The 26,076-nt window shown below is 52.2% G+C and overlaps 1 protein-coding gene across 8 annotated transcripts in view; it reads right to left on the reverse strand.

Annotated features, from left to right (window-relative positions):
- Positions 1-26,076, reverse strand: part of IFT140 (intraflagellar transport 140) — a 98,510-nt gene that overhangs the window by 67,770 nt on the left and 4,664 nt on the right. For 6 of the 8 annotated variants that reach the window (XM_009008894.6, XM_035266448.3, XM_078344224.1 and 3 more), the window contains 11 exons: positions 25,745-25,922; positions 21,623-21,844; positions 13,496-13,617; positions 13,206-13,348; positions 10,659-10,834; positions 9,354-9,445; positions 8,701-8,807; positions 7,626-7,771; positions 6,148-6,351; positions 5,332-5,404; positions 2,923-3,014 (listed from right to left, as the gene is read on the reverse strand). In XM_009008894.6, coding sequence (XP_009007142.2) covers positions 2,923-3,014; positions 5,332-5,404; positions 6,148-6,351; positions 7,626-7,771; positions 8,701-8,807; positions 9,354-9,445; positions 10,659-10,834; positions 13,206-13,348; positions 13,496-13,617; positions 21,623-21,844; positions 25,745-25,891 — 1,524 coding nt within the window. In that variant the 5' untranslated portion in view covers positions 25,892-25,922. Of the gene's footprint in view, positions 1-2,922; positions 3,015-5,331; positions 5,405-6,147; positions 6,352-7,625; positions 7,772-8,700; positions 8,808-9,353; positions 9,446-10,658; positions 10,835-13,205; positions 13,349-13,495; positions 13,618-21,622; positions 21,845-25,744; positions 25,925-26,076 lie in introns of those variants that run through there. The other 2 variants (XM_078344225.1, XM_078344226.1) reach the window with 2 other exon arrangements.

Here is a 26,076-nt window from a genome sequence, read left to right on the forward strand (position 1 = left end):
TCAGGAATTTGAGATAAGACTGGCCAACATGGTGAAATCCCATCTCTACCAAAAATACAAAAAATTAGCCAGGCATGGTAGTGAGGTCCTATAATCTGAGTTACTGGGGAGGTTGAGGCAGGAGAATTGCTTCAACTCCAGGGGTGGAGGTTGCAGTAAGCCAAGACTGTGCCACTGCATCCCAGCATGGGCAAAAAGAGCAAAACTCCATCTTAAAACAAAACAAAACAAAAATAAAACCAAGCCTTGTTCTACCTCCCCAACAGATGCCCGCATGCAGCAGGAGGAGTCAGAGAGGCATATGTAAAAAGACAGGAGGGGACAGTGATGGCAGTGACAAAGGTGCGCTTGCTCTGGGTACGGGATACCCAGAAGGCTCTCAACTCTTCCTCCCAGCTTTACTGCCACACTCAGACCCAATAGGCTGTAAGGAAACAAGTGGTGTCAGCAGCTCCCTCTGCGTGAACCTTGTCTCCCAGGAGGGCGCCGCAGCCATGTGGCTCCTCCGTGTCTCTTCCCTCCACCTGATTCAGACAGAAGCCTTCCACAGAGGGGCTGACCCGCTTCTGTCTTCTCCTTGGTACTTATCGCTGACTTGTCTCCCATCTGGATGCCAACAAGAAACGACAATCCATGATGGGAGCACATGAGCAGCACATGAGGTACCAGGACGGGAACCTGACCACCCCAGGCAATCAGATGCTGGGTTCCAGGAAGGAACTTGGAGATGGATAAAAATCACAAAGATACGTAAAACCAGGGTCATGGCAAAAGCTCTCAACCTGGTCACAGAACCTTGCTGCACACAGTGGGCTAAACAGTGCCCCTCCCGAAGATATGTCCACTCAGACCTGTAGTCCCAGATACTTGAGGGGCTGAGGCAGGAGGATCACTTGAGCCAGGAGTTCAAGTCCAGCTGGGCAACATAGTGAGACCTTGTCCCTTAAACAAAAAATGTCCATTTAAAAGGTGTGAATGTGAACTTATTTGGAAAAAGGGTATTTGCAGTGAAGGATCTTGAGATGAGATCATTCTGGCTGAGGATGAGAGCTAAACCCAATGGCAAATACATAAGACAAAACCAGACGCAGAAGAGGAGACACAGACGCAGGGAAGAAGCCCATTTGAGCACGGGGCAGAAGCTGGAGCGAGGCATTCACAGACGAGCCTTTAACAACGCAAGGGTACAGGGGCGCCAACCACCTTGCAATCAAAAATCTCACGTCACTTTTTTTTTTTTTGAGACAAGGTCTTGCTCTGTTGCCCAGGCTGGAGTACAGTGGTACCATCATAGCTCACCGAAGCCTTGGCTGCCCAGGCTCAGGAAACCCTCCCACCTTAGTCTCCTGAGTAGCTGGTACTCGCACTACACACCCAGTCAGGTTTTTTGTTCTTTAACAGATGGGTCTCAATATGTGGGCCAGGCTGGTCTCACACTTCTGGGTTCAAGTGGTCCTCCCACCTTTGGCTCCCCAAAGTACTCAGATTACAGATGTGAGCCACTGTGCTCAGCATTTACATAACTTTCGACTTCCCCAAAACGTAACTACTAACAGGCTGCTGTCAGCTAGAAGACCTACCAATAACATAAGCGGTTGATTGACATATTTTGTAAGTTCTGTGTATTATATACTGTTTTTTCACAACAAAACCATCTAGAGAAAGGAAAATGTGATTAAGAAAATCATAAGGAAGAGAAAAGATGTTCACTATTTAAGTGGAAGTGGATCATTATCAAGGTCTTCATCCTCCTCATCCTCACACTGAACAGGCACAGCAGGAGGAGGAGTTGATCGTGGTGTCTCAGGGTGGCAGAGGCAGGAGAGGGGATATGGTTTCGCTCTGTGCAGTCTGAACCCCTGCAGTTCAGACTCGTGTGGTTCAAGCTCAAGTGCACAAGCCAAGGAACACCAAAGACTGCCAGCACCACCTCATGCTGGAAGAGGCGAGGGGCAGGAGCTCCCTCAGAGTCTCCAGAAGGCACCAACCTGGACAGCACCTGGATTTCAGACTTCTGTCTTCCAGAACCGTGAGACAATAAATGTCTGTTGGAAGCCCCTTTGTTCCAGCAGCCACAGGAAATCAACACAGCGTGTCTGCCCCAGGTTCCAGCAGTGTGTGGGAGGCAGACAGGGCAGTGGGTGCCTGACTCCACTCAGAAGGGAACCTCTCAGAGGTCGCCCTGGTCCTCCCACAAGACACAGGCAGGAGACAGCCCAGCCAAGGATGTTATGTCCTGAGCTGGAGCCACTCAGCCATCGGGGTGCATGTTAAGCCCAGCAAGGACTTCTTTTCTTTCCGTAACCCTGTGTATTCGGTTCTGTGGAGTCTTCCTGACCCTGTCTCCCAATTTCTGAAGTGACAGCCACAGATTGAACAGCTGTCCCAGGTTTCATTTTTACCATGAAGCACCTCACATGGGAAATCCGATCTAGCAAGGGGATATGGTCTGGCTCTGGGTCCCCACCCAAATCTCACACTGAATTGACATCTCCAGTGTTGGGAGGTGGGGCCTGAGGGGAGGCGATCACATCGGGGGGCTGGTTTCTAATGGCTTAGCAGCATCCCCCAGTGCTGTTTTGTGATGGGGATCTCACAAGCTCTGGCTGTTGAGTGTGTGGCACTTCCTTCTCTGCTCGCTTTCTTCCTTCTCCCGCCATGCGTGACGTGCCTGCTTCCCCTCACCTCCACCATGACTATAAATTTTCTGAGGCCTCTCCAGCCATGCTTCCTGTCCAGCCTGCAGTAATGTGAGTCAACAAAACCTCTTTTCCTTAAAAATGGCCCAGTCTTAGGTAGTTCCTAACAGTAGTGGGAGGACAGACCCACACGCCGGGTGGGGAAATAAGCGAGCTTCGGCTCAACTGAGAGGCAGGATCTCAAACTCTGCTCTAGCTTCCTTGCTGTGGAGCAGCCACTTACCTGCCAGGTTCGAACTTGAACTCGGTTTGGCTCCACCGTATAAACGCTTTCTTCATGCATGGCTAACACGGGTGTCTCACACAGGAAGGTCCCTAAAACGAAGGGTGAACGTCAGGACGGCGGCAGCTCATCGGTGAGACTCGCCCCGAGTTTCAGGAGCACTCCCACATGCTTCCTGATGCATCCTGGCATCATCTGCACCTCGCAGTGAAGGAAACGAGGCTCTGAGGCACAGGGGACTGTCCACAGCCGCGGCTAGCAGTGGCAGCGTGTGCAGGGCCTGCGCTTGGCGTGGTGACTCAGTGCCCGGCTCTGGGCTCCCTGCCCTGCCCCTCTCCCATGTGGCAGCCAGTGCTCCCAGCAGCACAGCATCTACAGCAGCACACCCATTTAAGCAAGTGTCTGCTCATTTTAGGTGGAATTTTGGTGGCCACAAGCCCTGGTCCCTGGCTCTAACTATTAAGGTTGGTGCAAAAGTAATTGTGGTTTTTGCCATTAACCACAATTACTTTTGTACCACATAATAGCTAGGAATCTAGAGGCCAGCTGCGGTGGCGCACACCTGTAATCCCAGCACTTTGGGAGGCTGAGGTGGGTGGATCACGAGGTCAAGAGATCAAGACCATCCTGGTCAACATGGTGAAACCCCGTCTCTACTAAAAATACAAAAATTAGCCTGGTGTTGTGGTGCATGCCTATAATCCCAGTTACTTGGGAGGCTGAGGTGGGAGAATCGCTTGAGCCTGGGAGGCGGAGGCTGCAGTGAGCCACAATCATGTCACTGCACTCCAGCCTGGGTGACGGAGCAAGACTCCGTCTCAAAAAAAACCTAGTTAGGGAGATGATGATATACATGAAACAGAAAAATCTCAGCACCTGCTGTGTCGGTTCACCCTCGCTCCTAGGGAGTCTACCGAGGAGGGGAGATGTGAACCATTGGGACAATCAGGGACAGACCGAAAAATGCCATGAGAGAACTTTAAAGTGTTGGAGGAGAAAGCAAAGCCACGTGGAAAGATCTGGGGGAGACGCAGTAACCGGTGAGGGACGTGCCTGGGGAGGCGGGGCTGTTCAAACGAACTACGGGCCGGCCGGCCTGGGAATGGCATGACACGAGGCCTCCTGTGTGGGCAGGTGGCCGGGGGTCAGTGTGGGTGAAGGTGAACTGTGGACTGCGGGGCGCTGGGGAGCACATCCTCATGGCTGCACCATTGCAAGAGGCTGGGAAATGTTCCCTGAAGATATCAGATCCTGATCCCCAGCACCTGTGAACATTACTTTATACGGCACAAGCTGTTACGGTCTTGGGATGGGGAGATTATACTGCATTATCCAGGTAGGCCCTAAATACAGCCACGAGTGTCCCTGTAAGAGGGAGGGAGGCAGACTTCAGACCGGGGCAATGTGACCACAGAGACAGAGACTGGAGTTTTGTGACCACAAGCCAAAGACTTCTGGCAGCCACCAGAAGCTGAAACAGTCTCCCCTGGGTCTCCAGAGCAAGCCTGGCCCTGCTGATGCCTTCACTTCTACCCATCGAAACTGATTGTGGACCTCTGGTCTCTGGATCAGTGGGAGAATACATTTCTCACATCTCTGTCGTCTGAAGCCACCAAGTTTGTGGTCCATTGCTACAGATGTCCCAGGAAACTCCCATAGATGTGCTGAAGAGAGCAGGAAGAAAATGGTGCCCAAGGCCAGGAGGGGTGGCTCATGCCTGTCATCCCAGTACTTTGGGAGGCTGAGGCAGGCAGATCACCTGAGGTCAGGAGTTCGAGATCAGCCCGGTCAACATGGTGAAACACTGTTTCTACCAAAAATACAAAAATTAGCTGGGCATGGTGGTAGGCGCCTGTAATCCCAGCTACTGGGGAGTGTGAGGCAGGAGAATTGCTGAACCTGGGAGGCAGAGGCTGCAGTGAGCCAACGTGGCACCACCACACTCCAGCCTGGGTGACACGGCGAGACTCTGTCTCAAAAAACAAACAAAAAAACACAGTGGCTAAACTAACCGCAGAGAGCTGGAGAGACCTTGGGGACCTGGAATAGTGTTTGAGATGAAGGGAGCATCTCTGAAGAGCCACCCTGAAGTTTCAGACAGAAGCTAGCCGTGGGTCAAGACACCACAGGTCTCACTGCTGTGCATGGTCTGGAAACATTTCAGAAGATGGTGGGCAGTAGCCACCCCCTCCCAGGAAGGAACCACACAAAAGCACTGTGGTTGTTCACACCCACACAGCAGGCCCCAGGATGCACTGGCAGCCCTGGCTTTGGAAATGCAGGCACAGGCACGAGGGTCTCCCAGCCTCTGTGCCGGCCCTCGACTGCACCACAGTGGCCCTCTCACTAGGCAGGGAGAAAATGAAGCCAGGTACTGGGAGTGCCTCTGTCGGGCTGAAAAGAACCCACCTGCACTCTGTATCGTGGCTCCGGAAAGCTCAAATATCGCCACCTCCCTTCCGTTCCAGACTGCGACAGCATCCTGAAAAGAAGCATGGACGTTCAGGCAGAGGGCAGGAAAAGTGAGGTGCGGACTGCACACCCCTCACGGCACACGTGCAAAGCCTCCTCCTTCTCAAAACACTTCCAAACGCTGCCACTCCAGCACCCTAAGACTATGAGATCACTGGGTCCTCCCTGGACACAGGTTAAGGCTGTTTTCCAAGTTAAGTAAAATATCCCTGGGTTTTATTATGATTATTTTCTAAGTTTGGGGAATGGCGAAGCATCCCTCTCTCTCCTTTATTTACTTTTTAAATTAACTTTTTTTTTTTCCAACAGAATTTTGCTCTTGTTGCTCAGGCTAGAGTGCGTGGTGCAATCCTGGCTCACTGCAACCTCTGCCTCCCGGGTTCAAGCAATTCTCATGCATCGGCCCCGAGTAGGAAGGCTGCACCCCCGTGCCCGGCCAATTTTTGTGTTTTTAGTAGAGACAGTTTCACCATGTTGGCCAGGCTGATCTCAAACTCCTGACCTCAAGTGATCTGCCCACCTCAGCCTCCCAAAGTGCTGGGATTAGACGTGTGAGTCACCACGCCCAGCCTGTTTTTATTACTATTTTCTTTGTGAATATGATGTCCAGGAAATAAGCTCGTTAAGGATGGAACTGAGGGTGCCTAACCTGCCGTCTGGGGCCCTTGCTGGCCTGAACTACCTGACGATGGGGCAGTTGTTCTGTCTGTGTTGAAGACCCCTCCTCCAACCCCGGGTCCGCTTGGCAGTCACCTTGGTGGCAAACACCCCGCTGACGTGCATGTCGGTGCGCAGGCTGTGTGCTGCCCCCGTGGACAGGAAGCACACATTCAGCAGGCTCGGGGAGACCTGCACGGCAGCCACCTGCTGGTGGAAGTGTGATGACATGGCCTGCTCGCTGAGGATGGCTACGGAGATGACGCTGTTCACCGCCAGCAGGTTCTTCCTGGAGCCCCACTTCATTTCCAGGTTGCAAGAGAAAGAACCAAATGTGAGAACAGAGCAAGAGAAAGATGCAGCAGGGGAATGCTTCCACACACGAGAGCCCAGACCATTCTCCAGGCACCATTGTTTCAGACTTGAAAATGATTTCAATAAATGCTTTATAAAGCTCTACTGTGTGCTCTGTAGAAAGACTTCAAAACACTGATGCTCAGGAGTTGTGACTGGACGGGCAGCACTTATAAATCTGTTCTGATGGGAAGAACATCTTCTAGAGGTTTTCCGAGTGTGACATAGGGACAGGAAATTCATACAATGGATTAAACCATCCAGCCTTTGCTCGCTGATGTGAAATGTCAGTTTCATAATTTTACATGAAACTTCCAAATCTATCAAAGTAAATGAAAAGCCATGCAAATAGGAAAGCATGAACTATATACAGGAAAACCCAGACACCAGAGACTGCTATGAAAGGGCCCAGACGTGGGGCTCAGCAGAGACTTCAAAGTGGCCACTACGCATCTGCCGAAAGAACCAAAGGAAACCGTGCCTGGCGAAGCAGAGGAGGGTACGATGCCAGTGTCCCAGCAGGAACAGAGAGAAACCCTAAGAAAGAACCAAATGCTGAAGAGATGAAAACATCCGCACACAAAAACTTGTATCCAAGTGATCATAACAGCATTATTCAAATGTCCATCAACGGATGCATGGAGAAACTAACCGTGGTCTGTGCACAGCAGAGTGAAGCGCTGACACAGGCTGCCATCTGGAGGGATTTAGACTTAAAAGATGGACACAAAGTCCATGTGTTGTGTGATTCAGTTTCCATGAAACATCCAGACCGGGCAAATCCTTAGAGGCAGGAGGTACTTTAGTGGCTGCCAAGGACTGGAGAGGGGGAAATATGGGTGACCCCTAAAAGGCACAGATTTTTTTGTGGCGATGAAACTATTGTAAAATTTGCTGCGGTGATGTTTGTAAAACTCTGTGGATATACCAAAAACCACGTGGTATATATTATGAGTTCTATCTCTGTAAAGCCTTTTTAATATATATATAGAGAGAGACGGAGATGGAGGGACGGGCTGGTAGGTAGACCAGTATTAACTAATACAGGTCCACAATCTCTTCACTGCAATTCTGAAATCCTAAATCTCTTTTAAAATGTCTTATTATTGTTATCTGCACAGAATCTTAAGTTGAATAATAAAAAAAGGTTCAAAGTCAGTTATGGCCTCCACTTGCATGCAGCAGAAAGTGAATGCACTGAACACCCTTGCAGGCTGTACCTGGATTTGCGTGATGTTTCCTTGGAGCTCAGTAGGGGTCTGAAGGGCCCACCTGTCCCTGCCCTCTGCCCCAGGGCTGCCCAGGAGGCCTGGTACTTTTCTCCACATGGCTACTCGTCCTCTGTCAGTGCCAGCGGCCAGAAGACCTACAGGTAGAAACAAACCGCATGTGAACAGAATTGGAAAGGAAAAACAACATCAATAAGCTCTCTTCTCTGACCCCTTCTTCAAAGCATCAGCCCTCGCCCAGTCTGCTGCCTTTCCGCCTCGTCCCTGGCTGTGCCTTTCTGCCCTGCCCAGGTCCTTCCCACCCTGGCCTCAAAGTACTGGTGCTGGGGTGGTGGGGATGCTGCTCTCCCAGCTTTCCCAGAGGCCATAAGACCTGGCTCAGGGCTGCCCTGTGCTCAGCACTCAGCAGGCACTGGAAGAACGCAGCTCCGGCTCACCTCCTGGGCTCCTGTGCTCTGGATGTGCATATGCATACATACACACATGTGCACACACACTTCCTGAACTGTCTTTCCTGTGGCATTTCAGGAGCGAACAGAGATCAATGAGCATGGAATAGGTTTGTCATGCTTCTTTTTAGACAGGGTCATGCGCTGTCACCCAGGCTGGAGTGCACTGGCACCATCTCAGCTAACTGCAGCCTCAACCTCCCAGGTTCAAGCAATCCTCCCACCTCAGCCTCCTGAGTAGATGGGACCACAACTGTACATCATCACATCTGGCTAATTTTTGTATTTTTTGTGGAGACAGAGTCTCACTACGTAGCTCAGGCTGGTCTCAAACTCCTGGACTCAAGCCTCCAAAAGTGCTGGGATCCTCCCTCCTCAGCATCCCGAAGTGCTGGGATGCCAGGTTGTCATTCTTCTGACCAAACCCCTTGGCCTGTAGGTGGGATCACAGAGCTCTGCTGTAGCTTGCTTGTCCTTGGCCGACTATTTGATCGACTGCAAGCTATCAAGTTGCCATTGTTGGAGTAGCCTCCAAATCTCACGACCGTTATTTTGCTGCCCGAGCACAAGACTTGTGGCTGGTTCTGTTTCTCTCGTGCCAGGCCAGGAAGCCTCACCTTTGACTTCGCAGTAACAAACACAGTTTATATTCTCTCCTTTCTCAAAGCCAAACTTCTCGTCTGGACTCAGTATGTAATTCTCTCCTCGTTCTATATCCCAGAATCTACAAGGGAAAAGAAAGCAAGTCGCAAGACTCCTGATATGAAAATGAACACCGATGTTACATTTAGGGCATTTTACATCCTGTTTATAATCAAAGAAAGCAGCTTCTGATAGAAGATGGTTTGTGTATGGCATGAGGTCACCATAAGAACACAGCACTCCAGCCCCATGCAGAGCATGAGACAGCACCCGGGTAGCACACTGCGCTAATGTAGCAAGCAGGAGAGACCAGCACGACTCACTCTAGTTACGCCACGCTCCGAAAAACCAAGAAAACAGATTCCAGGGGCAGACACCTAGGCAGCGCCCCCGGGGGTAGGGGGAGCCCAGAGGCAGCGCAGCAGGGCAGGCAGGGATTCCTGGGGTCTCTAACGCTCAGCTCCTCAGTCTGGGAGCTGGTGAATGGGTATGTCCAGTGTGTGAGCGGTCATCATTATATATGCATTTTACAGTCCATATGCTGTTACATTCCGACATAAAGCTGCCTTAGACGAGCCTGTTCCGTAGGGAATTCTCATTGAGGGGCACTGGAAAGACAGACTCTCACCTGAGGGCAGTCTCCCCGACGGCCATCACGAGAAGGCTGCCATCAATCAAAGTGATGTCTGCCTGGTGGCCGGTCTTCCCGCTCAGCTTGACCTGTGTAAGGAAACAAGGAGGCAGGGGCACTGTGCTTGCTGAGACTGCCTGTCCCGGCTTCAGGACCCGGAGTCTCTGGTGCTCAGTTACTTCATGGAGACTCAACAAGCAGGGAAAACGCAGGGACGAATGATGGAGACTCTGAGAGGCGGCCTTGGCTTTGGAGACGTGTAGGCTGAAGCAAACCACTACCCTCGCACATTGAATAATGGCTACCAAGGGCATGGTGCGGGCGAGTGGCCATCGCTGGACGTGCTCTGGAGGGTCACTAAGTTGAGCTGGGTGCTCCCTGTTGAGTCCAACCACACAATCTGGGCAGGCCTGCCATCCCTGTTCCTCAAAGAACAGGCCTGGCTAGGGCCCACCAGCCAGTGAGGAGCTGAGCAGAGGTCCATGGACTGAACTGCATCTCCCAAACTCCTATGTGGGAGCCCTAACCCCCAGTGTGACTGTATTTCCCTTCAGGAGGTACCTAAGGTTAATGAGGTCATGGGGAGGGTGAGTCCTGGCCTGAGGAGGCTGTGGCCATGGAAGGAGACACCAGGGCTGGTGCCTACTCTCCCTCCCCGCCCTGTGAGGACAATGAGAGGAGGCCCCTGCTGCCTGCCTGACGTGGGACATCAGCCTCCAGAACTGTGACAAATGTCTGCTGTCATGTCATGTAGTCTGTGGTAGATTGTTATGGTGGCCTGAGGTGGCCCCTATGACCAGGTCCCTGGGACTAGTGCCTGTGTCCTCAGCTGCCCTTATGGAATACGTAAGGGACCGAATGAATGCTGACTGAGGAAAAGTCCGCTCTGTCATCTGCAAGTGCATCTTTGGGGAAAGTTTAGTGGCCTCCAAGGAACATGGATTTCTGTGGAATAAACCAGCTGGAAGCTGGGGATCCGGTTGCCTACCCACTGGGTTCTGCAGGTGGAATGAGGGGCTGTGCAGTGAGCGTGTTTCTCTTACTTGCACCCCAGGTCATTAAGGGTGCAGCTTGCGGGTGGGCCCAGGCTGTCTCCCATCAGGCCCCACATCCACCTAAAGATGCAGGAAAATCTCCATCTCTTTTGCTTCCTTCACCTATGAGCTGAATGTGGTGTGATCAGTAATGACACGGCTGGCTATGATGGCCGCCCTAACACAGATGATAGGCTTTTCAGGCTGGCTATCCACAAGAGAAAGGGCTGTCCCCGAGGCCTGAGCCCCCGAGCCTGCTCCCACTCACCTTCATCACTTCTTTTGCCTCGCCCTCAGGAGGCACCATGTACAGGGACAGCCGGAGGTTCTCCGTGACCACCACCAGCGCCTCCCTCTTCTCCACGTAAAACAGTGTGTGGATTGCGCTGTCTGCAGATACCACCTGAGTGGTCTTGCCATTCTCATCCACATAGTGCACCGTCCCTGGGGGCAAAGGTAGGGTCACTACATAAGGAGGCCCTTGTTTATCCGTTTCCACGACCCTCACAAGAAGCCATTTCTATCAACTTAAGGACATTTTCAAAGCAAAGCATCTTCCATATAAGAACTTAAAAATATGCCCAGTGTGGTGGCTCAGGCCTGTAATCAGGTGATTTCACCTGAGGTCAGGAGTTCAAGACCAGCCTGGTCAGCACTTTATCTACTGAAGATAGAAAAACTACCTGGGCGTGGTGGTGGGTACCTGTAATCCCAGCTACTTGGGAGACCTAGGCATGAGAATCACTTGAACCCAAGAGGTGGAGGTTGCTGTGAGCTGAGATCATGCCACTGCACTCCAGCCTAGGTGACAGAGCGAGACTCTGCCTCAAAAAAAAAAAGTACTTAAAAATGAAGCATGTGACCTGACCTATATTATAGGCTGCAACCTCCACTTTATGGGTTTAGCTCAGCCTCCAGCTGTCTCTACAGATTCCTTCTCCGCCCCGTCTTGGTGGATTTCACATCCACACCGCTGACCCTGCAGATCTGGCAGCCTCGGAGCTCTGTGTCCATCTCATGCCCTTTACATTGCTGAGGCCCTAAATGATGAGCCCTTTCTGTGGCCACTGCTCCCTGTCCCTTCTGCCCCGGGTGTCACTGCTATGCCGCCTGCCTCCTGGCAGGCTCTCAACCTCCACAAGCTGCTCCAGGTCTGAGCTACAGGACTCAGCTGAAACCAGTGGGAACCCCACTCCTCCCGCCCTGCCCGAGCCTGCTCCAATGCTGGCCAGCCACTCTGTCTGAAGCCCCTGTGCAGGCTTGGAGACTCGGGCTCATTCCTGCTGCTGCAGGAGCCTCCTCTGGGAGCCTTCTCACCTTCCCCTCCCATCTTCTGCCCGATGGCTAATGAGTTGTTATTTTTATTATTCTTTTTCTGAGACAGGCTGGCAGTGTGCCAGCCAGGCTGCAGTACAGTGACATGCGCATAGCCTACTGCAGCCTTCACCTCCTGGGTTCAAGTGATCCTCCCACCCAGGACTCCCAGGTGACTGAGACCACAGGCAAGTACCACCACACCCAGCACAAGTTCTCATTCAACAGAAAAATTCAAGAAAATTCAAGACGATCTAGAGGCGAATGGTGACACCAACTAGTATTTAATAAGCATATGGAACGTGGCAGGCTCAGTTCTAAGCATCCTCACAGGTGGTTGGGTAGACACCAGTGTTACCCTCATTTTCCACAGAAGGACATGACGCACATTGATGAACTCATCCCTGAAGCCCACAGCTCCTGGACCACCACCAGAAATTTGCAGCCACACGCCGCCAGAGCCGCCTCCTCCCTGGCATGCACCTGCCTCCTCTAGGCAACAAGCGTCTCTTCCTTGTGGGCCTCATCCCTACACCCCCTTCTCATTCACCTAACCTGGCACGTCCCTCCTTGCCACCTCACAGTGCTGTACCCACTCGGACGTCCCTACTGGGATCTTCTCAATGTCCCCCTCTATTGGCTCTGCCTCTTTACCTTCTAAAATGCAGTATTTCTCTTACTTAAAAATTACAACAACCACACAGCTCCATCTGCTGTCGTCTGTTTTCTTCTTCCTGTCAAGATCCAGCTGCTTGGTGAAACCAAGAAAAAACCTCCTTTCTCCGGAGACCTGGCCACCTCTGTGTAGCTCTCATCTCCTCAGCTGCACCAGCAACAGACACACCTGGGCCGGCGGCACGTGGCTGTGAGAGATGCGCTTTTCTTTTAACTTCATATCGCATTTATTGTGGGCTTGGCTGGGCAGCTTGTCTCCCTCGTATAGTGAGGAGGAGCGGGCCGAACACCAGACACACGGTGCCCAGTGCTGACCTCCTGATGAAGGCTGGCCAGGGGCTGCAAGTGCAGTGAAATCCCCTGCCCTGCTCACACCTCATTCCCACACCCTAGTCAAGTACCTGGCATACAGTAGGTGCCTGATAATAACATAGATTGAATACCAGGGGTGCCACCAAAGAATCTTTCCAAAACTGTCTCCGGTGCCACGCAGTCGGTGTGTAACAGTTGATTAAAAGTCTCCTCATGAAAACCCTTCAAACACAAGCAAAGCTCAACTTGTCTATGAGAACAAAGTGATGGCAACCTTTCAACACTGGACAGTCGCCTGCAGAGCGTCCACCCAGCACACATCATAACCTTTCAACACCGGACGGTCGCCTGCAGAGCGCGGCTGCCGTGGCTCCACCCAGCACACACCATCTCTGTGCATCGTGCTACGATCAGCATCACTGTTCGACGCAGAACACCATCCATGAGGTCAACTTCCCTATCAGACGCCGCTGAACCACTAGGACCCTTGAGAATCACAACCACAGTTCCTCACCATCCATCAGACTGACAAAGAACGACAGCCCCTCCTGAGACCCCAACTTCAGCAAGCGTCCAGAGCTGCTCTTCTTCCAGTTAAACATGTCCAGAGCCTTCTCGTCGCCGCTCACAGCTGCCTTTGCCAACTGAACCAGGTCCCTGAAAGCAAACATGACACAAAGTCAAGATTCTTCCATGCTCCTGGAGTGACTCGGCGCTGGGGCCCCTCCTAGATCAGGAGCAGCCCATTTCCCGCTTGCCCCAATGCAAACACACGCACGGGTCACAGGTGAGCCCCACACTTACTCGCCAGGAGGCGGGAGCCGGAAGATGCAGTGTGTGAGGTGTTTCCCATACTCGTGTTTCAGCAGGGGCAGCCCTTGCACTCGGCCCCTTTGGTCCAGCTTCCACAAGAGCAAGACACCAAGCTGCAAAGACCCAATATTACATGGTAGGACACGTGTCCTGACAGAATGACTGGCGGAAGGCAGAAGGTGAACTGTGCAACAGGATATATGCACATTCCTTTCTAAAAAATTACAAAACTACTGCATATACACCATGACAATTTCAAACAATTCCAAAGTGTTCAAAGAAAGAACTAGAAACCCTTTTACAGAGTATTCTCCATCTTCATGCCTAGAGACAGCAACTGCTATATTCAAGGTTTTCTTCGTTTTTCTTTTTTGTTTTTTTGAGACAAGAGTCTTGCTCCGCTGCCAGGCTGGAGTGCAGTGATGCGATCTCGGCTCACGGCAACCTCCACCTCCCGGGTTCAAGCAATTCTCCTGCCTCAGCCTCCTGAGTAGCTGGGATTACAGGCACACACCACCAAGCCCAGCTAATTTTTGTATTTTTATTAAAGACGGGGTTTCACCATTTTGGCCAAGATGGTCTCGATCTCTTAACCTCGTGATCTGCCCGCCTTGGCCTCCCAAAGTTCTGGGATTACAGGTATAAGCCAGCATCCCCAGCCCATATTCAGGTTTTTAAAATAAACTTTTAACTTTAGAGTAGACTCCCATTTGCAGAAAGAATGCACAGACAGTGAAGAGTTTCCGTATCTTCCACCCAGTCCCCTGTTATTAGGTCTTACCTTGGCACAGACAGTGCTTACCGTCAGTGACCACTGCTGCGTTACCGTTAACTAAGTCCACATTTCAGTCACACATCCTCAGTTCTTCCCCAGTACCCCTTTCCGTCCCCGGACACCAACTGGGACACCACATGACATCTGGCCTCCATGTCTCCTCAATTCTTCCCCAATACCCCTTTCTGTCCCAGGACCCCGAATGTGACCACCATGTGACATGTGGCCGCTGTGTCTCCTTGGGTTCCTATGGGCCGTGACACTGTCTCAGGCTCTTTGTCTTGAGGCCCTGGATGGTTTGAGCCCTGCTGGCCACATATATCCAGGATGCCCCTTCACTGAGACTGTCGACGGTTTTCCTCATAGTTACCTGGGGTGGAGGGTGCGGGGAGAAGCAGCACAGAGCTGAGGCGCCGTGGGTGGAGGAGGAGCACAGAGCTGAGGCGCCGTGGGTGGAGGAGGAGCACGGAGCTGAGGCGCCGTAGGTGGAGGAGGAGCACAGAGCTGAGGCGCCGTGGGTGGAGGAGGAGCACAGAGCTGAGGCGCCGTGGGTGGAGGGTGCGGGGAGGAGGAGCACGGAGCTGAGGTGCCCTCTGTGCAGGCCGCATCCCCATGACTTGTCACTGCTGGTGCTGACCTTGACCACCTGGTGGAGGTGGTTCTTGTGGGGTCTCTCCACTGTGAAGTGGCTCCTCCTCCGGCCCCCTCTCCACCCTGTACTGTTCAGAAGGAAGTCACTTTGTGCAGCCCACACTTGAGGAGTGGGAGCTACGCTCTACCCTCAGGGGTGGAGCATCCGTGTAAAGCACCTGGGCGTCTTCCCCACCATTTACTCACTCATGCAATCCTGTGTATCAGGATGGACACATGGGTATTTACCTCCCATTCTGGGTTACCATCCAAGGCTGCCTCATGCATGCTGGCATGCTGCTGCTCACACTGCACCAGCTTTAAGCTCTCCAGTTGGCCTCTGTGTCCCTCTGATGTGCCCTCATCACCTGGGTTTGGTGAGCACTTCCTTTCTGGTGCCTTAAGATTATTTAGGCTCATTTTTCATTTTTTTCCTCTTTTTTGGGACAGGGTCTCACTGTGTTGCCCAGGCTGGAATGGAGTGGTACAATCACAGCCTCTCGAGTAGCTGGGAATACAGATGCTCACCATCACACCTGGCTAATTTTTGCATTTTCTGTAGATATGTGGTGTCACCATGTTGCCCAGGCTGACATCAGACTCCAGGGCTCAAGCAATTTTCCCACCTCTGCCTCCCAAAGCGCTAGGAGTACAGGTTAAGCCCCACAGCCTAGCCTAGGCTCAGTTTTCTATTCCAGTCCTGGAATCGGCCATTTCTCCAAGTAGCCCTGGTTGCTTCATTGGAGAATGGAGTTGGAAGCAAAGACCTGGTGCTGGGCACGCTGCGGCTCAATTTGAAATCATCACAGTGGCAAATGCACGGCACAGACGAGTGCGGGCAAAGTTCTGGGAAGGGGAAGGCGGCTCCATGAGGACGGCTGGCGGCGCCCGTGACTGGGGGAGGCAGTTGGCGGTGCCAAAGAGCAGCATCGCAAGCTGAACCCGTGTGCATGATGCCAAGCACACCAGGGGACTCTTCCTGGCCCAAAGCTGGGGGACACATTAGCCCACAGTGTGCTCTTCTTCCCGCCACCCTTTCAGGCAGCACCGACTCCAATCTCCCCAAATGCTGGACAGGAAGAGGACTTTCAAATAACATCAGACTTAAAAGAAACTTATGCAAGAAAGGTTTTGCAAGATCTAAGATACCATGTGCATGTAAATACACGCCATGGGAATAGTACATATTACCATATGATTCTCAACTACAATGGCTTGATGAAGACAAGAATAAAACACCACTGGAAGGCCGGGCATGGCGGCTCACACCTGTAATCCCAGCACTTTGGGAGGCTGAGGTGAGCTGATCACTTGAGGTCAGGAGTTGAAGACCAGCCTGGCTAACATGGTGAAACCTGGTCTCTAACTTTTAAAAATACAAAAATTAGCTGGGCATGGTGATGCACACCTGTAACCCCAGCTACTTGGGAGGCCGAGGCAGGAGAATCACTTGAACCCGGGAAACGGAGGTTGCATGAGCCCAGATCACACCACTGTACTCCAGCCTGGGTGACAGAGTGAGACTCTCTCAAAACAACAACAACAACAAAACAAAAAACCCCCCACTATTGGTGTCTCTGTGTTAGTGGTTTTTAAAATATTTTAAAAATAATGCTTGCAGATTGAGAAAAAGCCCCACCTAACGATAGAAATGAAAATAAATGACCCTCCTTTCCCCTGTCCCAGCCTCCTCCCTGGAGCTGAGTAAGCGGTGACCTGTGTCTGCAAAGCGTTTTATACACGCCACATGCTCAGGGGTACAGGGGTACTCATTCCTGTGTCCTCAGCCAGTTTTGTTTTTTCCCGTGACCTTACAGGTCTTTCCTGGCACACACAAGCCTCTAGCTGATCGCGTCCCCAGCATTCTGAACACCATCAGACAGTCCGACGTCTGCGTTTCCAGGCTGCTTCCCTGCGGGAAGAGCTTGCTGGACACAAATGTTGAGAGCACCTGCACCCAGAAGCAGAGATCTCCGCTCAGGCGGATGAACATAAACCCTTGTTCCGAGAGAGGACAGGTGTCTCCTATCAAGAACTCCACTTCCACCAACTCATGGGAAAGGAAGTCACAGGATGCGAGGAGTCAGTATTCACGACCCCCAGCTTTCTAGAGTGTGAGCAGGAAGCACAGACGCAGAACTGGGCCTGAGGCACCTCCACCTCTGCAGCTCACCTCTGCTCCTCACCCCGACTTCCCCAGGGTCCAGGCTTGGGTCTTCTCCGTCTTTTTTTTGTACCTCTCACCACTCCAGAAGGCAATCTTTTGTGTGCAGGGTGTCCAGCATCTGTGAATTCTTTCTAAGTGATTTTACACAGTATAATTTTATATATTAAGACCCTAACGGTGAGAAACTAGGTCTACTTGTGAAGAGCAGAGTTGAATGTACTAAGGGAGTATTGGGAAAGCAGCATGCGCTGCGTGAGCATCTCGTCTCATCTCGGTGGTGCCTTTAGGCATCAAAGCGCAAGTTATGCTGGGGGTTCTCCAGCAGCACGTCCCTGGGAAGCTTTGCTAAATGCTGGCTGGCCCCGCATCAGGGTCTGGGTTTACTCGACTCTCACACTCGGTTCTGCAGGAGCTCCCAGAAGGCGTGAGTGGCCTGTTCTGTCCGACATGCTCTCCTCTTCTCTCCTGGTGAGACTTCTAAGGGACACTTAGTGGAACATCCTTTATAGGGATCACAGTCGCCCACCTCCCCGGTTACTGCTGATGGGTGCACTGTGGGCACTTGGCCCCAGCCAGACTTTGGGGTCCCCTCCCTGAGTCTGGACTTGGGACAGGGAGGAGGAGCAGGTCTTCCTAACTTGGCTGTGCTCTCCTGTGAGACTGTGGGACACTCCAGTGGCCTCGGTTTAAGTGTTCTTCTAACTCCAGCTGGTCTGGGATGATTCCACTGGTAACCACAACGTGGTCTCTGGTGGAAGAGCAGGGAAGCCCCTTGCACCATGTCTGGGGAAGAGACGTCTCTGCGGCATGGCATTCAGAATGCTGTTCCCTCGTTATTGCTTCTCTTCCTGCTTGAACTCATTATTAAATTAGTTCCAGCATAATCTCAGATTTTCCTAGAAGGATTAGGCAGTTCTGCTCTTAAATATTCAGACTCACAGGACTTGATCAACTGATACCTGGGTTTCATTTTATGTCTGGATTATCTATTTTTCTAGCTGTTTCGATCTTTCTTTTTTTCAAGAGATGGGGTCTTGCTATGGTGCCCAGGCTAGACTCAAACTCCTGGGCTCAATTGATCCTCCTGCCCTGGCGTCTGAAGTAGCTGGGACTACACTTTAACTGCAGGTTCATGCCACCATGCCTGGCTTGTTTCTTAACACGGTCCAGATGAGAATGCAAAAGACGAACGATCCTGAATCACTGTACTCTAAAGGGGACTGGCAGGCAGTTCCACGGCAGGGAGGTGGGAAAGATCACCAACAAAGCAGAAATCCGGGGACAGGTCAATGGCATTAAGTGAGAATGGAACAGAAAAACTGAAAAACTTCATCCAGAAAAAGGGAACAACCTGATAGAAAAATCAGCAAATAATACCATAAGAAATAGAAACAGAAATGGCTCCTATGAATGATATTATCCTCGATAGCAAGAGAAACATAAAAGGGACTTCTGAGGAACACTTAGACCCCCTGGGGAACTGTTCTGGATTAAAACACTACTGAGATGCTACTTTTCTTTTGTTCTTTTTTTGAGACGGAGTCTCGCTCTGTCGCCCAGGCTGGAGTGCAGTGGCACAATCTCAGCTCACCGCAACCTCCACCTCCTGGGTTCAAGCAATTCTCCTGCCTCAGCCCACAAGTAGCTGGGACTACAGGCGTGCACCATCATCCCCAGCTAATTTTTTGAAGTTTTAGTAGAGATGGGTTTTCACCGAGTTAGCCAGGATGGCCTCAATCTCCTGACCTCCTGATCCACGGGCCTCAGCTTCCCAAAGTGCTGGGATTACAGGCGTGAGCGATGGTGCCTGGTAGAGATGCTACTTTTCTAAGCAGTTCTGCTACTCAGATGCAGCTCTCTAAGGAGACAGCTGTTGTGTGGTGTAAGCTGGTGCAGGCCCTAAGGCCAGTGGTGTGGGCATCTGCTAAGCCACGGGGCATCGCTGGGACCCACTGGCACCCCCTTCTTGGTGTTTTTCTAAACGATGTGTGCAAAATGGCAAAAGCACGTTACTCACTGCATCATTGTGTAATTAGCAAAAGACTGAAAAATGCCAAAATGTTAATCAGCAGGAGGCTGGTTTAAAGATAACAAGGAAGTTTGCTATTTACCCACATAGAAGAATCACCAAGATACGCCATTAAATGGAAAAAGCAAGAGACACGACAGTCTGTACAGGACGCCACCACTTATGTGAAAAAGAATGAGGAAATCAGGAGACAATGTCCTCTTTGCGATATTTCTGCCAAAAATGTATGAACTATTATGAGGAGACAATCAAACACAGCCAACTTGAGTACTTGAGTGACAGCCTGTAAACAACCAGTCTATACCCTCAAAATGTCAATTTCATGAAAGATTAAAAAAAGGAAGGATGAAGAAAGGCCGGCAGGCAGGCAGGAAGGCAGGAAGGAAGGCAGGAAGGCAGGAAGGCAGGAAGGCAGGCAGGCAGGCAGGAAGGCAGGAAGGAAGGCAGGAAAGCAGGAAGGCAGGAAGGCAGGCAGGCAGGCAGGCAGGCAGGAAGGCAGGCAGGCAGGAAGGCAGGAAGGCAGGAAGGCAGGAAGGCAGGAAGGAAGGCAGGAAAGCAGGAAGGCAGGAAGGCAGGCAGGCAGGCAGGCAGGCAGGAAGGCAGGCAGGCAGGAAGGCAGGAAGGAAGGCAGGAAAGCAGGAAGGCAGGAAGGCAGGCAGGCAGGCAGGCAGGCAGGAAGGCAGGCAGGCAGGAAGGCAGGAAGGCAGGAAGGCAGGCAGGCAGGAAGGCGGGAAGGCAGGCAGGAAGGCAGGCAGGCAGGCAGGAAGGCAGGCAGGAAGGCAGGAAGGCAGGCAGGAAGGCAGGAAGAAAGGCAGGCAGGCAGGAAGGCAGGCAGGAAGGCAGGAAGAAAGGCAGGAAGGCAGGCAGGCAGGCAGGCAGGCAGGAAGGCAGGCAGGCAGGAAGGCAGGAAGGCAGGAAGGCAGGCAGGCAGGCCGGAAGGAAGGCAGGCAGGCAGGCAGGCAGGCAGGCAGGCAGGCAGGAAGGAAGGCAGGCAGGCAGGCAGGCAGGAAGGAAGGCAGGCAGGAAGGCAGGAAGGCAGGCAGGCAGGCAGGCAGGCAGGAAGAAAGGCAGGCAGGCAGGAAGGCAGGAAGAAAGGCAGGCAGGCAGGCAGGAAGGCAGGAAGGCAGGCAGGCAGGCAGGCAGGCAGGCAGGAAGGCAGGCAGGAAGGCAGGCAGGAAGGCAGGAAGGCAGGCAGGAAGGCAGGAAGGCAGGAAGAAAGGCAGGCAGGCAGGAAGGCAGGCAGGAAGGCAGGAAGAAAGGCAGGAAGGCAGGCAGGCAGGCAGGAAGGCAGGCAGGCAGGAAGGCAGGAAGGCAGGCAGGCAGGCAGGAAGGCAGGCAGGAAGGCAGGAAGGCAGGAAGGCAGGCGGGAAGGCAGGCAGGCAGGCAGGCAGGCAGGAAGGCAGGAAGGCAGGCAGGCAGGAAGGCGGGAAGGCAGGCAGGAAGGCAGGAAGGCAGGAAGGCAGGCAGGCAGGAAGGCGGGAAGGCAGGCAGGAAGGCAGGAAGGCAGGCAGGCAGGAAGGCGGGAAGGCAGGAAGGCAGGCAGGCAGGCAGGAAGGCAGGCAGGCAGGAAGGCAGGCAGGCAGGAAGGCAGGCAGGCAGGAAGGCGGGAAGGCAGGCAGGAAGGCAGGAAGGCAGGCAGGCAGGAAGGCGGGAAGGCAGGCAGGAAGGCAGGAAGGCAGGAAGGCAGGCAGGCAGGAAGGCAGGCAGGCAGGCAGGCAGAAGCATCATGTCTACAATAGACTCTCAAATATTCAGGAAAAATGCACACGCAGCAAGAAAGAAGGCAGACTTGACAGTGGGAAGGGCTGGCAAACTGACATGGAGGGTGGATGGGTGTCCCTGCACTGTTCTTTCAGCTCCTCTCATAATTTAGAAACTTCAGAATCTCAAGTTAGAGAGAGAATGCATGTGTGTGTGCGCTGAAGAAATGGGAGAAATGGTAAGAAGCCATGTTTGCTGGAGGGCAGCCATGGGACTGAGGAGACAGGACGTGGTCAATCTTCACTCTTTGGATCTTGGAACATGTGAATGTGTTACCTGTGGTTAATTAAGGAAACACATGGTCACAGTCTGCCACACAAGTGTGATTCAGCTGGCTCTGCGCCACGTCGCTCTGCTGTGGGTCTGTCCTGCGCACTGTGCATCCAGCACCCGCATCCCCCTCCCAAACTGTGACAACAGAAAGGGTGTCTGGACTCTGTCCCTTGTCCCCTGGTAAGAAGCCCAGAGCTATACAAACAGGCCTAGGGAAAAGTGGCAGTATCTGAGTGCTTACCCAATTTTTATGAATGGAGTTTCCCAGCACAGTTTTATAAAGGTGCAGCCTTACCTGTGCCACAGAGTGGCAGATTTTCAAGCTTTGCTTCCATTATAAAACAAAATCTACAATTGCGTCTGACAAGATCAACTGAATTTAGCTACAAGACATTTCCCGCATTTTGATGTTTCGTACTCTGAAGAGCACGTACTCAGAGAAGGCCAGGATCTGAAAGCGGCGTCGCGCCCGTGTTCACTCACCCTGTCTCCAGACAGCAGGCAGTTCCCACTAGGGCTCCAACTGAGCACGGTGATGTCAGCCGTGTGTGTCGGGGACACTGGGTGCTGCTCCTTGTCCTGCTTGTTAAACACCGTCACTTCTCCAGTCTCCCAGCCCACAGCTAGCACCAGCCGCGTCGGGTGCCAGCACAGGGAAGCAACCCGGAACGGCCTCTCGACATGTGTATCCGGTACGCACTCCCCCTGCATTGGACGAGAGATAAAATCCCGCAGTTCTGAGAGGGACAGCTCCTTCCAGAACTTCTGCCTAATCTGTGGACTCCACATAGGTGACAAGCTATAAAGAGCTACTTATTAAGGTAATGTTCTCTGTAGGCTCTTTAACTTTTCATACACACATACCAACCTGGCTCCTAGCTGAGCCACTGAAGCAGAAGGTAACCTTCACTTAGCTGACAACCCCGACCACCCTGTCAAGGAGTGCCACCACCTCCCCATGGCTGCAGGATGGCCGGCACCTATCTTAGTGTCTGTGGCTGGGTTCCATAACACCTTATTTACAAAAACCGGCAGTGAGCCAGCAGGTGAGGTTTGTCGCCGCAAGGGTCTCAAGTGTGGTCCAGAGACTCCAGGACCCTTTCAGGGCTCTGAAAGGTGAGAATTATTTTCAGAATGATACTGACGGTTTTGGTGCCATTCATACTCTCCTTCTCTCCCGAGTCTATAGTGGAGCTTCTCTAAGGCTGTGTGATGTGGTGATGTCACTGATGACAGCTCGTGAGATACGTGTGTTTTCTTTCTTTTTTTTTTTGAGACGGAGTCTTGCTCTGTCACCTAGGCTGGAGTGCAGTGGTACAATCTTGGCTCACTGCAACCTCTGCTTCCTGGGCTCAAGTGATTCTTCTGCCTCAGCCTCCCAAGTAGCTGGGACTACAGGTGTGTGCCACCGCATCCAGCTAATTTTTGTATTTTCAGTAGAGACGGGTTTTACCATATTAGCTAGGCTGGTCTTGAACTCCTGACCTCGTGATCCACCTGCTTTGGCCTCCCAAAGTGCTGTGATTACAGGCGTGAGCCACCATGCCTGGCCATGTGCTGTGTTTTCTAAGATTTTCTAAAGAAGTAGCAGCTTTGGGGAAGATATAATGTGTTTTCAGAGATTAACTTGGTTTGCCCCCAGTTCTTCCACTGGGCTTAAGGGCCATCTTCTGTGACCTCATCATTATCTGATAGATCATTATTGTGAAATCCTAAAGCTTTTCTTATGCCAACTGGACACAGAAATATGCTGTTGACTAGTTTTATAATAGCATGCTTTAGATCTTCTAAATTTAAAAATTTTATAAAACTGCTATAATTTTGGAATTTAGTAGTATTTATTCTTAAAAAAAATTCCATTTACAATACATGTTACAGACTCCTGCAAGGGAGAATCTACTCAAAAAAAATGGGCAAAACTGGGCTTGGTGCTGGGCTAGCCTGAGCCATAAGGCTGGCATGGCCTTTGCAGAGCTGCCAATGTACAGAGCAGCCTGCCAGCAGTCAGAGGAGCTGCTGACCAGCACTGCACCAGCCGCAAGGGCACGTGTGTGTGTGTGTGTGTGTGTGTGTGTGTATGTTAGGGTGAGGCGCGGAGGTGGGGCAGCTCCTGAGGGAGAGGCTGCTTAGCCACTTTCACCTGAAGGATTAACGCATCAATGACGCATACGGACGAGGCCATGTCTTCTTTGCAGGCAGCACAGCATGTACATGGCTGGAAGGCTGAGGAAGGTTGTGGAAGGCTGTGTCAGCATCAAGGAGAGTGTGACAGGCGGCAGGGCCACATCGGGGACGCCACGCTCACCCAAGGAGCAACACGGGGCCAGGGAGGTGGGAGCAGGGAGTGATTCCATCTGTGAGGCCAAAAGACAGGCCACGCCTGGCTGCCATGTGGAGTGGAGGAGTCCTGTGAGGGTGCAGCTTCCTGCCACGGTAGGGAGCTGTGCTGGTGTCTGCGAGAGCGGGTGGGAGTCTGGAGCAGGGAAAGGTGGATGGAAGGGTGGGAAGTAGCACACTCACCAGAGGTTCCAAGGGAGAAACTGGGAGGATATAGCGATGGATTACAAGGCAGGGGAGTAGGAGATGTCAATAGTCATGCCCAGGTCCCTGTTCTGGAAACCAGGACAAAGGGGTACCTTTCATTGAGTTGCGAGGTGCCCATCTCAGTGAGCAGGAGGTATGAGGGAGATATGAGGCAGGGAGGGGTGGGGAACAATTTTAGTTCAGTCCTGTGTAATTTGAGGTCTCCTTGAAACATCCCAGAGATGTCAGGAAGGCAGCTGGGTCCCTAAGCTTACAGCTCTGAGGGAACTTCTAGGCAGGAGGTGTTAGGTCTGCAAGCCACTGGGCTTGCTCAGATCACAGGAGAAGGAAGAAATGAAGAGGGGCCTTGAGCAAGCTCTGTGGAAGGCCACGGTGTTCACAGGCCGGACATGGAGGAAGAGCTGGCAAAGCCATGGAGGCCTGGCAGGGAATGCCCCGCCCCTGTGCTCTGGGCATGTTTCCCAGAGGACTTCACAGGAGTGTGGCACAGACAAGTACTCCAAAGTACTCAGAGGGTGACACCAAGAGGCAAGTGAGGACTGTCGCTGCTTGGGTGAAGTTGTGGTGGCAACAGGGAGCCTGAAGAGTGAGTGGAGGAGGAAACCCCATTTTCTTTGCGGAGCATGAGGGCACTGAGCACTGAGAGGCGGCTGTGGAAGTTTGAGGAGCTTGGAGAAGCTGTGCCCCCACAAAGATGTGTGGGAGTCCTATCTCCTGGTCCTTGTGACGTAGCCTCCTTTGGAAACAGGGCCTTTGCAGATGTGGGTAAGCTAAGATGAGGTCATTAGAGCAGGCCCTAGTTAAACATGCCCGGCGTCCTTTTAGAAAGAGGAGAGGACACCGAGGAGAAGGCTGTGCGGCACCAGAGGCAGGGCTGGGGCAGCACATGTGCCAGCCAGGGAGCACCGAGGCTTGCTGGGAACAGCAGGAGCAGGCCAGCAGCTCAGAGCAGACTCTCTCCTCAGCCTTCGGAGCCAGCAGGCCCTGCTGACACCTGACCTTGCAGTTTGGGCCTCCAGGGCCACCAGAGTACCTTGCTGATGTTTTCTGCCACCCAGTTTGTGCGAATGACTGGAGTTCCCAGCAGCCATCGTGGAGCACAGAGAAGGGTGCCGACGGAGGAGGCTGCCTCAGGATCCACGGGCAGGACTGCGAGGCCATTTCTGGTGGTGACCGTGAACTGACAGCGCTTGATGCTGATAAGCACTAGCCTTCCTAAACACACCCTCACGCCAACAGCCAGGGTGAAAGAACTGCCCACCTGTGAGGGCTTTTATAACACGGGGATTTGACCTCTGTGCAAACTGATGATGGATGTTGTTTTCTTCATGAATAAGCTAGAGTTTGTTTGAAAACATATACACATGCACACACATATGCACCACATGCACACACGCACACACACACGTGTGTACACACATGCACATACACACCCCCACAAATACACGCACATACAGATGCACACACATACACACACAGATCCACACACATGCAGATACGCATATACACACCCCAACATGGATACAGATGCAAACACACCCATATGCACACACACGTGCACACAGATGCACATACATACATGTGCATATCAATACACCCCCAACATACATACACACACATACAGATCCACACACATACAGATGCACACACATACACACACAGATCCACACACATGCAGATGCGCACATACACACCCCAACATGGATACAGATGCACACATACCCATGTGCACACACGGGTGTATGCAGATGCACACACATACATGTGCATATCAATACACCCCCAACATACATACACACACACCCATATGCACACACGTGCACACACATACCCATATGCACACACATACATATGCTCACACACCCCAACACACACACACCCATATGCACACACAGAAGCACATATATACGTGTGTGCATACACACACCAACACACATAGAGATGCACATACACACATACACATACCCATATGCACAAACACACCCACACACACACGAGAACAACGACGACGACCAGGACCAGACGCTACCACAGTCAGGCTCCTTGCTTCTGAGCACTCGCCTGCTCCAGGTAAATATCCACACTGCCTGTCGAGGTGGTGCTGATGTAGGCGACTGCCAGGAACGGATGGACGGGGTGCCAGCTGATGTGTGAGGGTGACCCTGCTGCATCTGGGGCTTCTATCCGGTGGTCAAAATAGAGGGCCATGACGGAACTCAGGCCTGCTCAGCACCGAAACCTGCAAGGGGGAGAAAATGACCGACTCCAGTAGGTTTTAAAGAAGACAAACAATCCAGCAAGAAACTGAAGGTGAAAAGGAAAAATAAAAAAAAGAAAAAAGACAATAAAATGTACACGGAACGACAAAAGGCAAGCATCCCAAACCCACAATC

This window comes from Callithrix jacchus, chromosome 12 (assembly GCF_049354715.1).
Source record: "Callithrix jacchus isolate 240 chromosome 12, calJac240_pri, whole genome shotgun sequence".
In the NCBI taxonomy this organism is placed as follows: domain Eukaryota; kingdom Metazoa; phylum Chordata; class Mammalia; order Primates; family Cebidae; genus Callithrix; species Callithrix jacchus.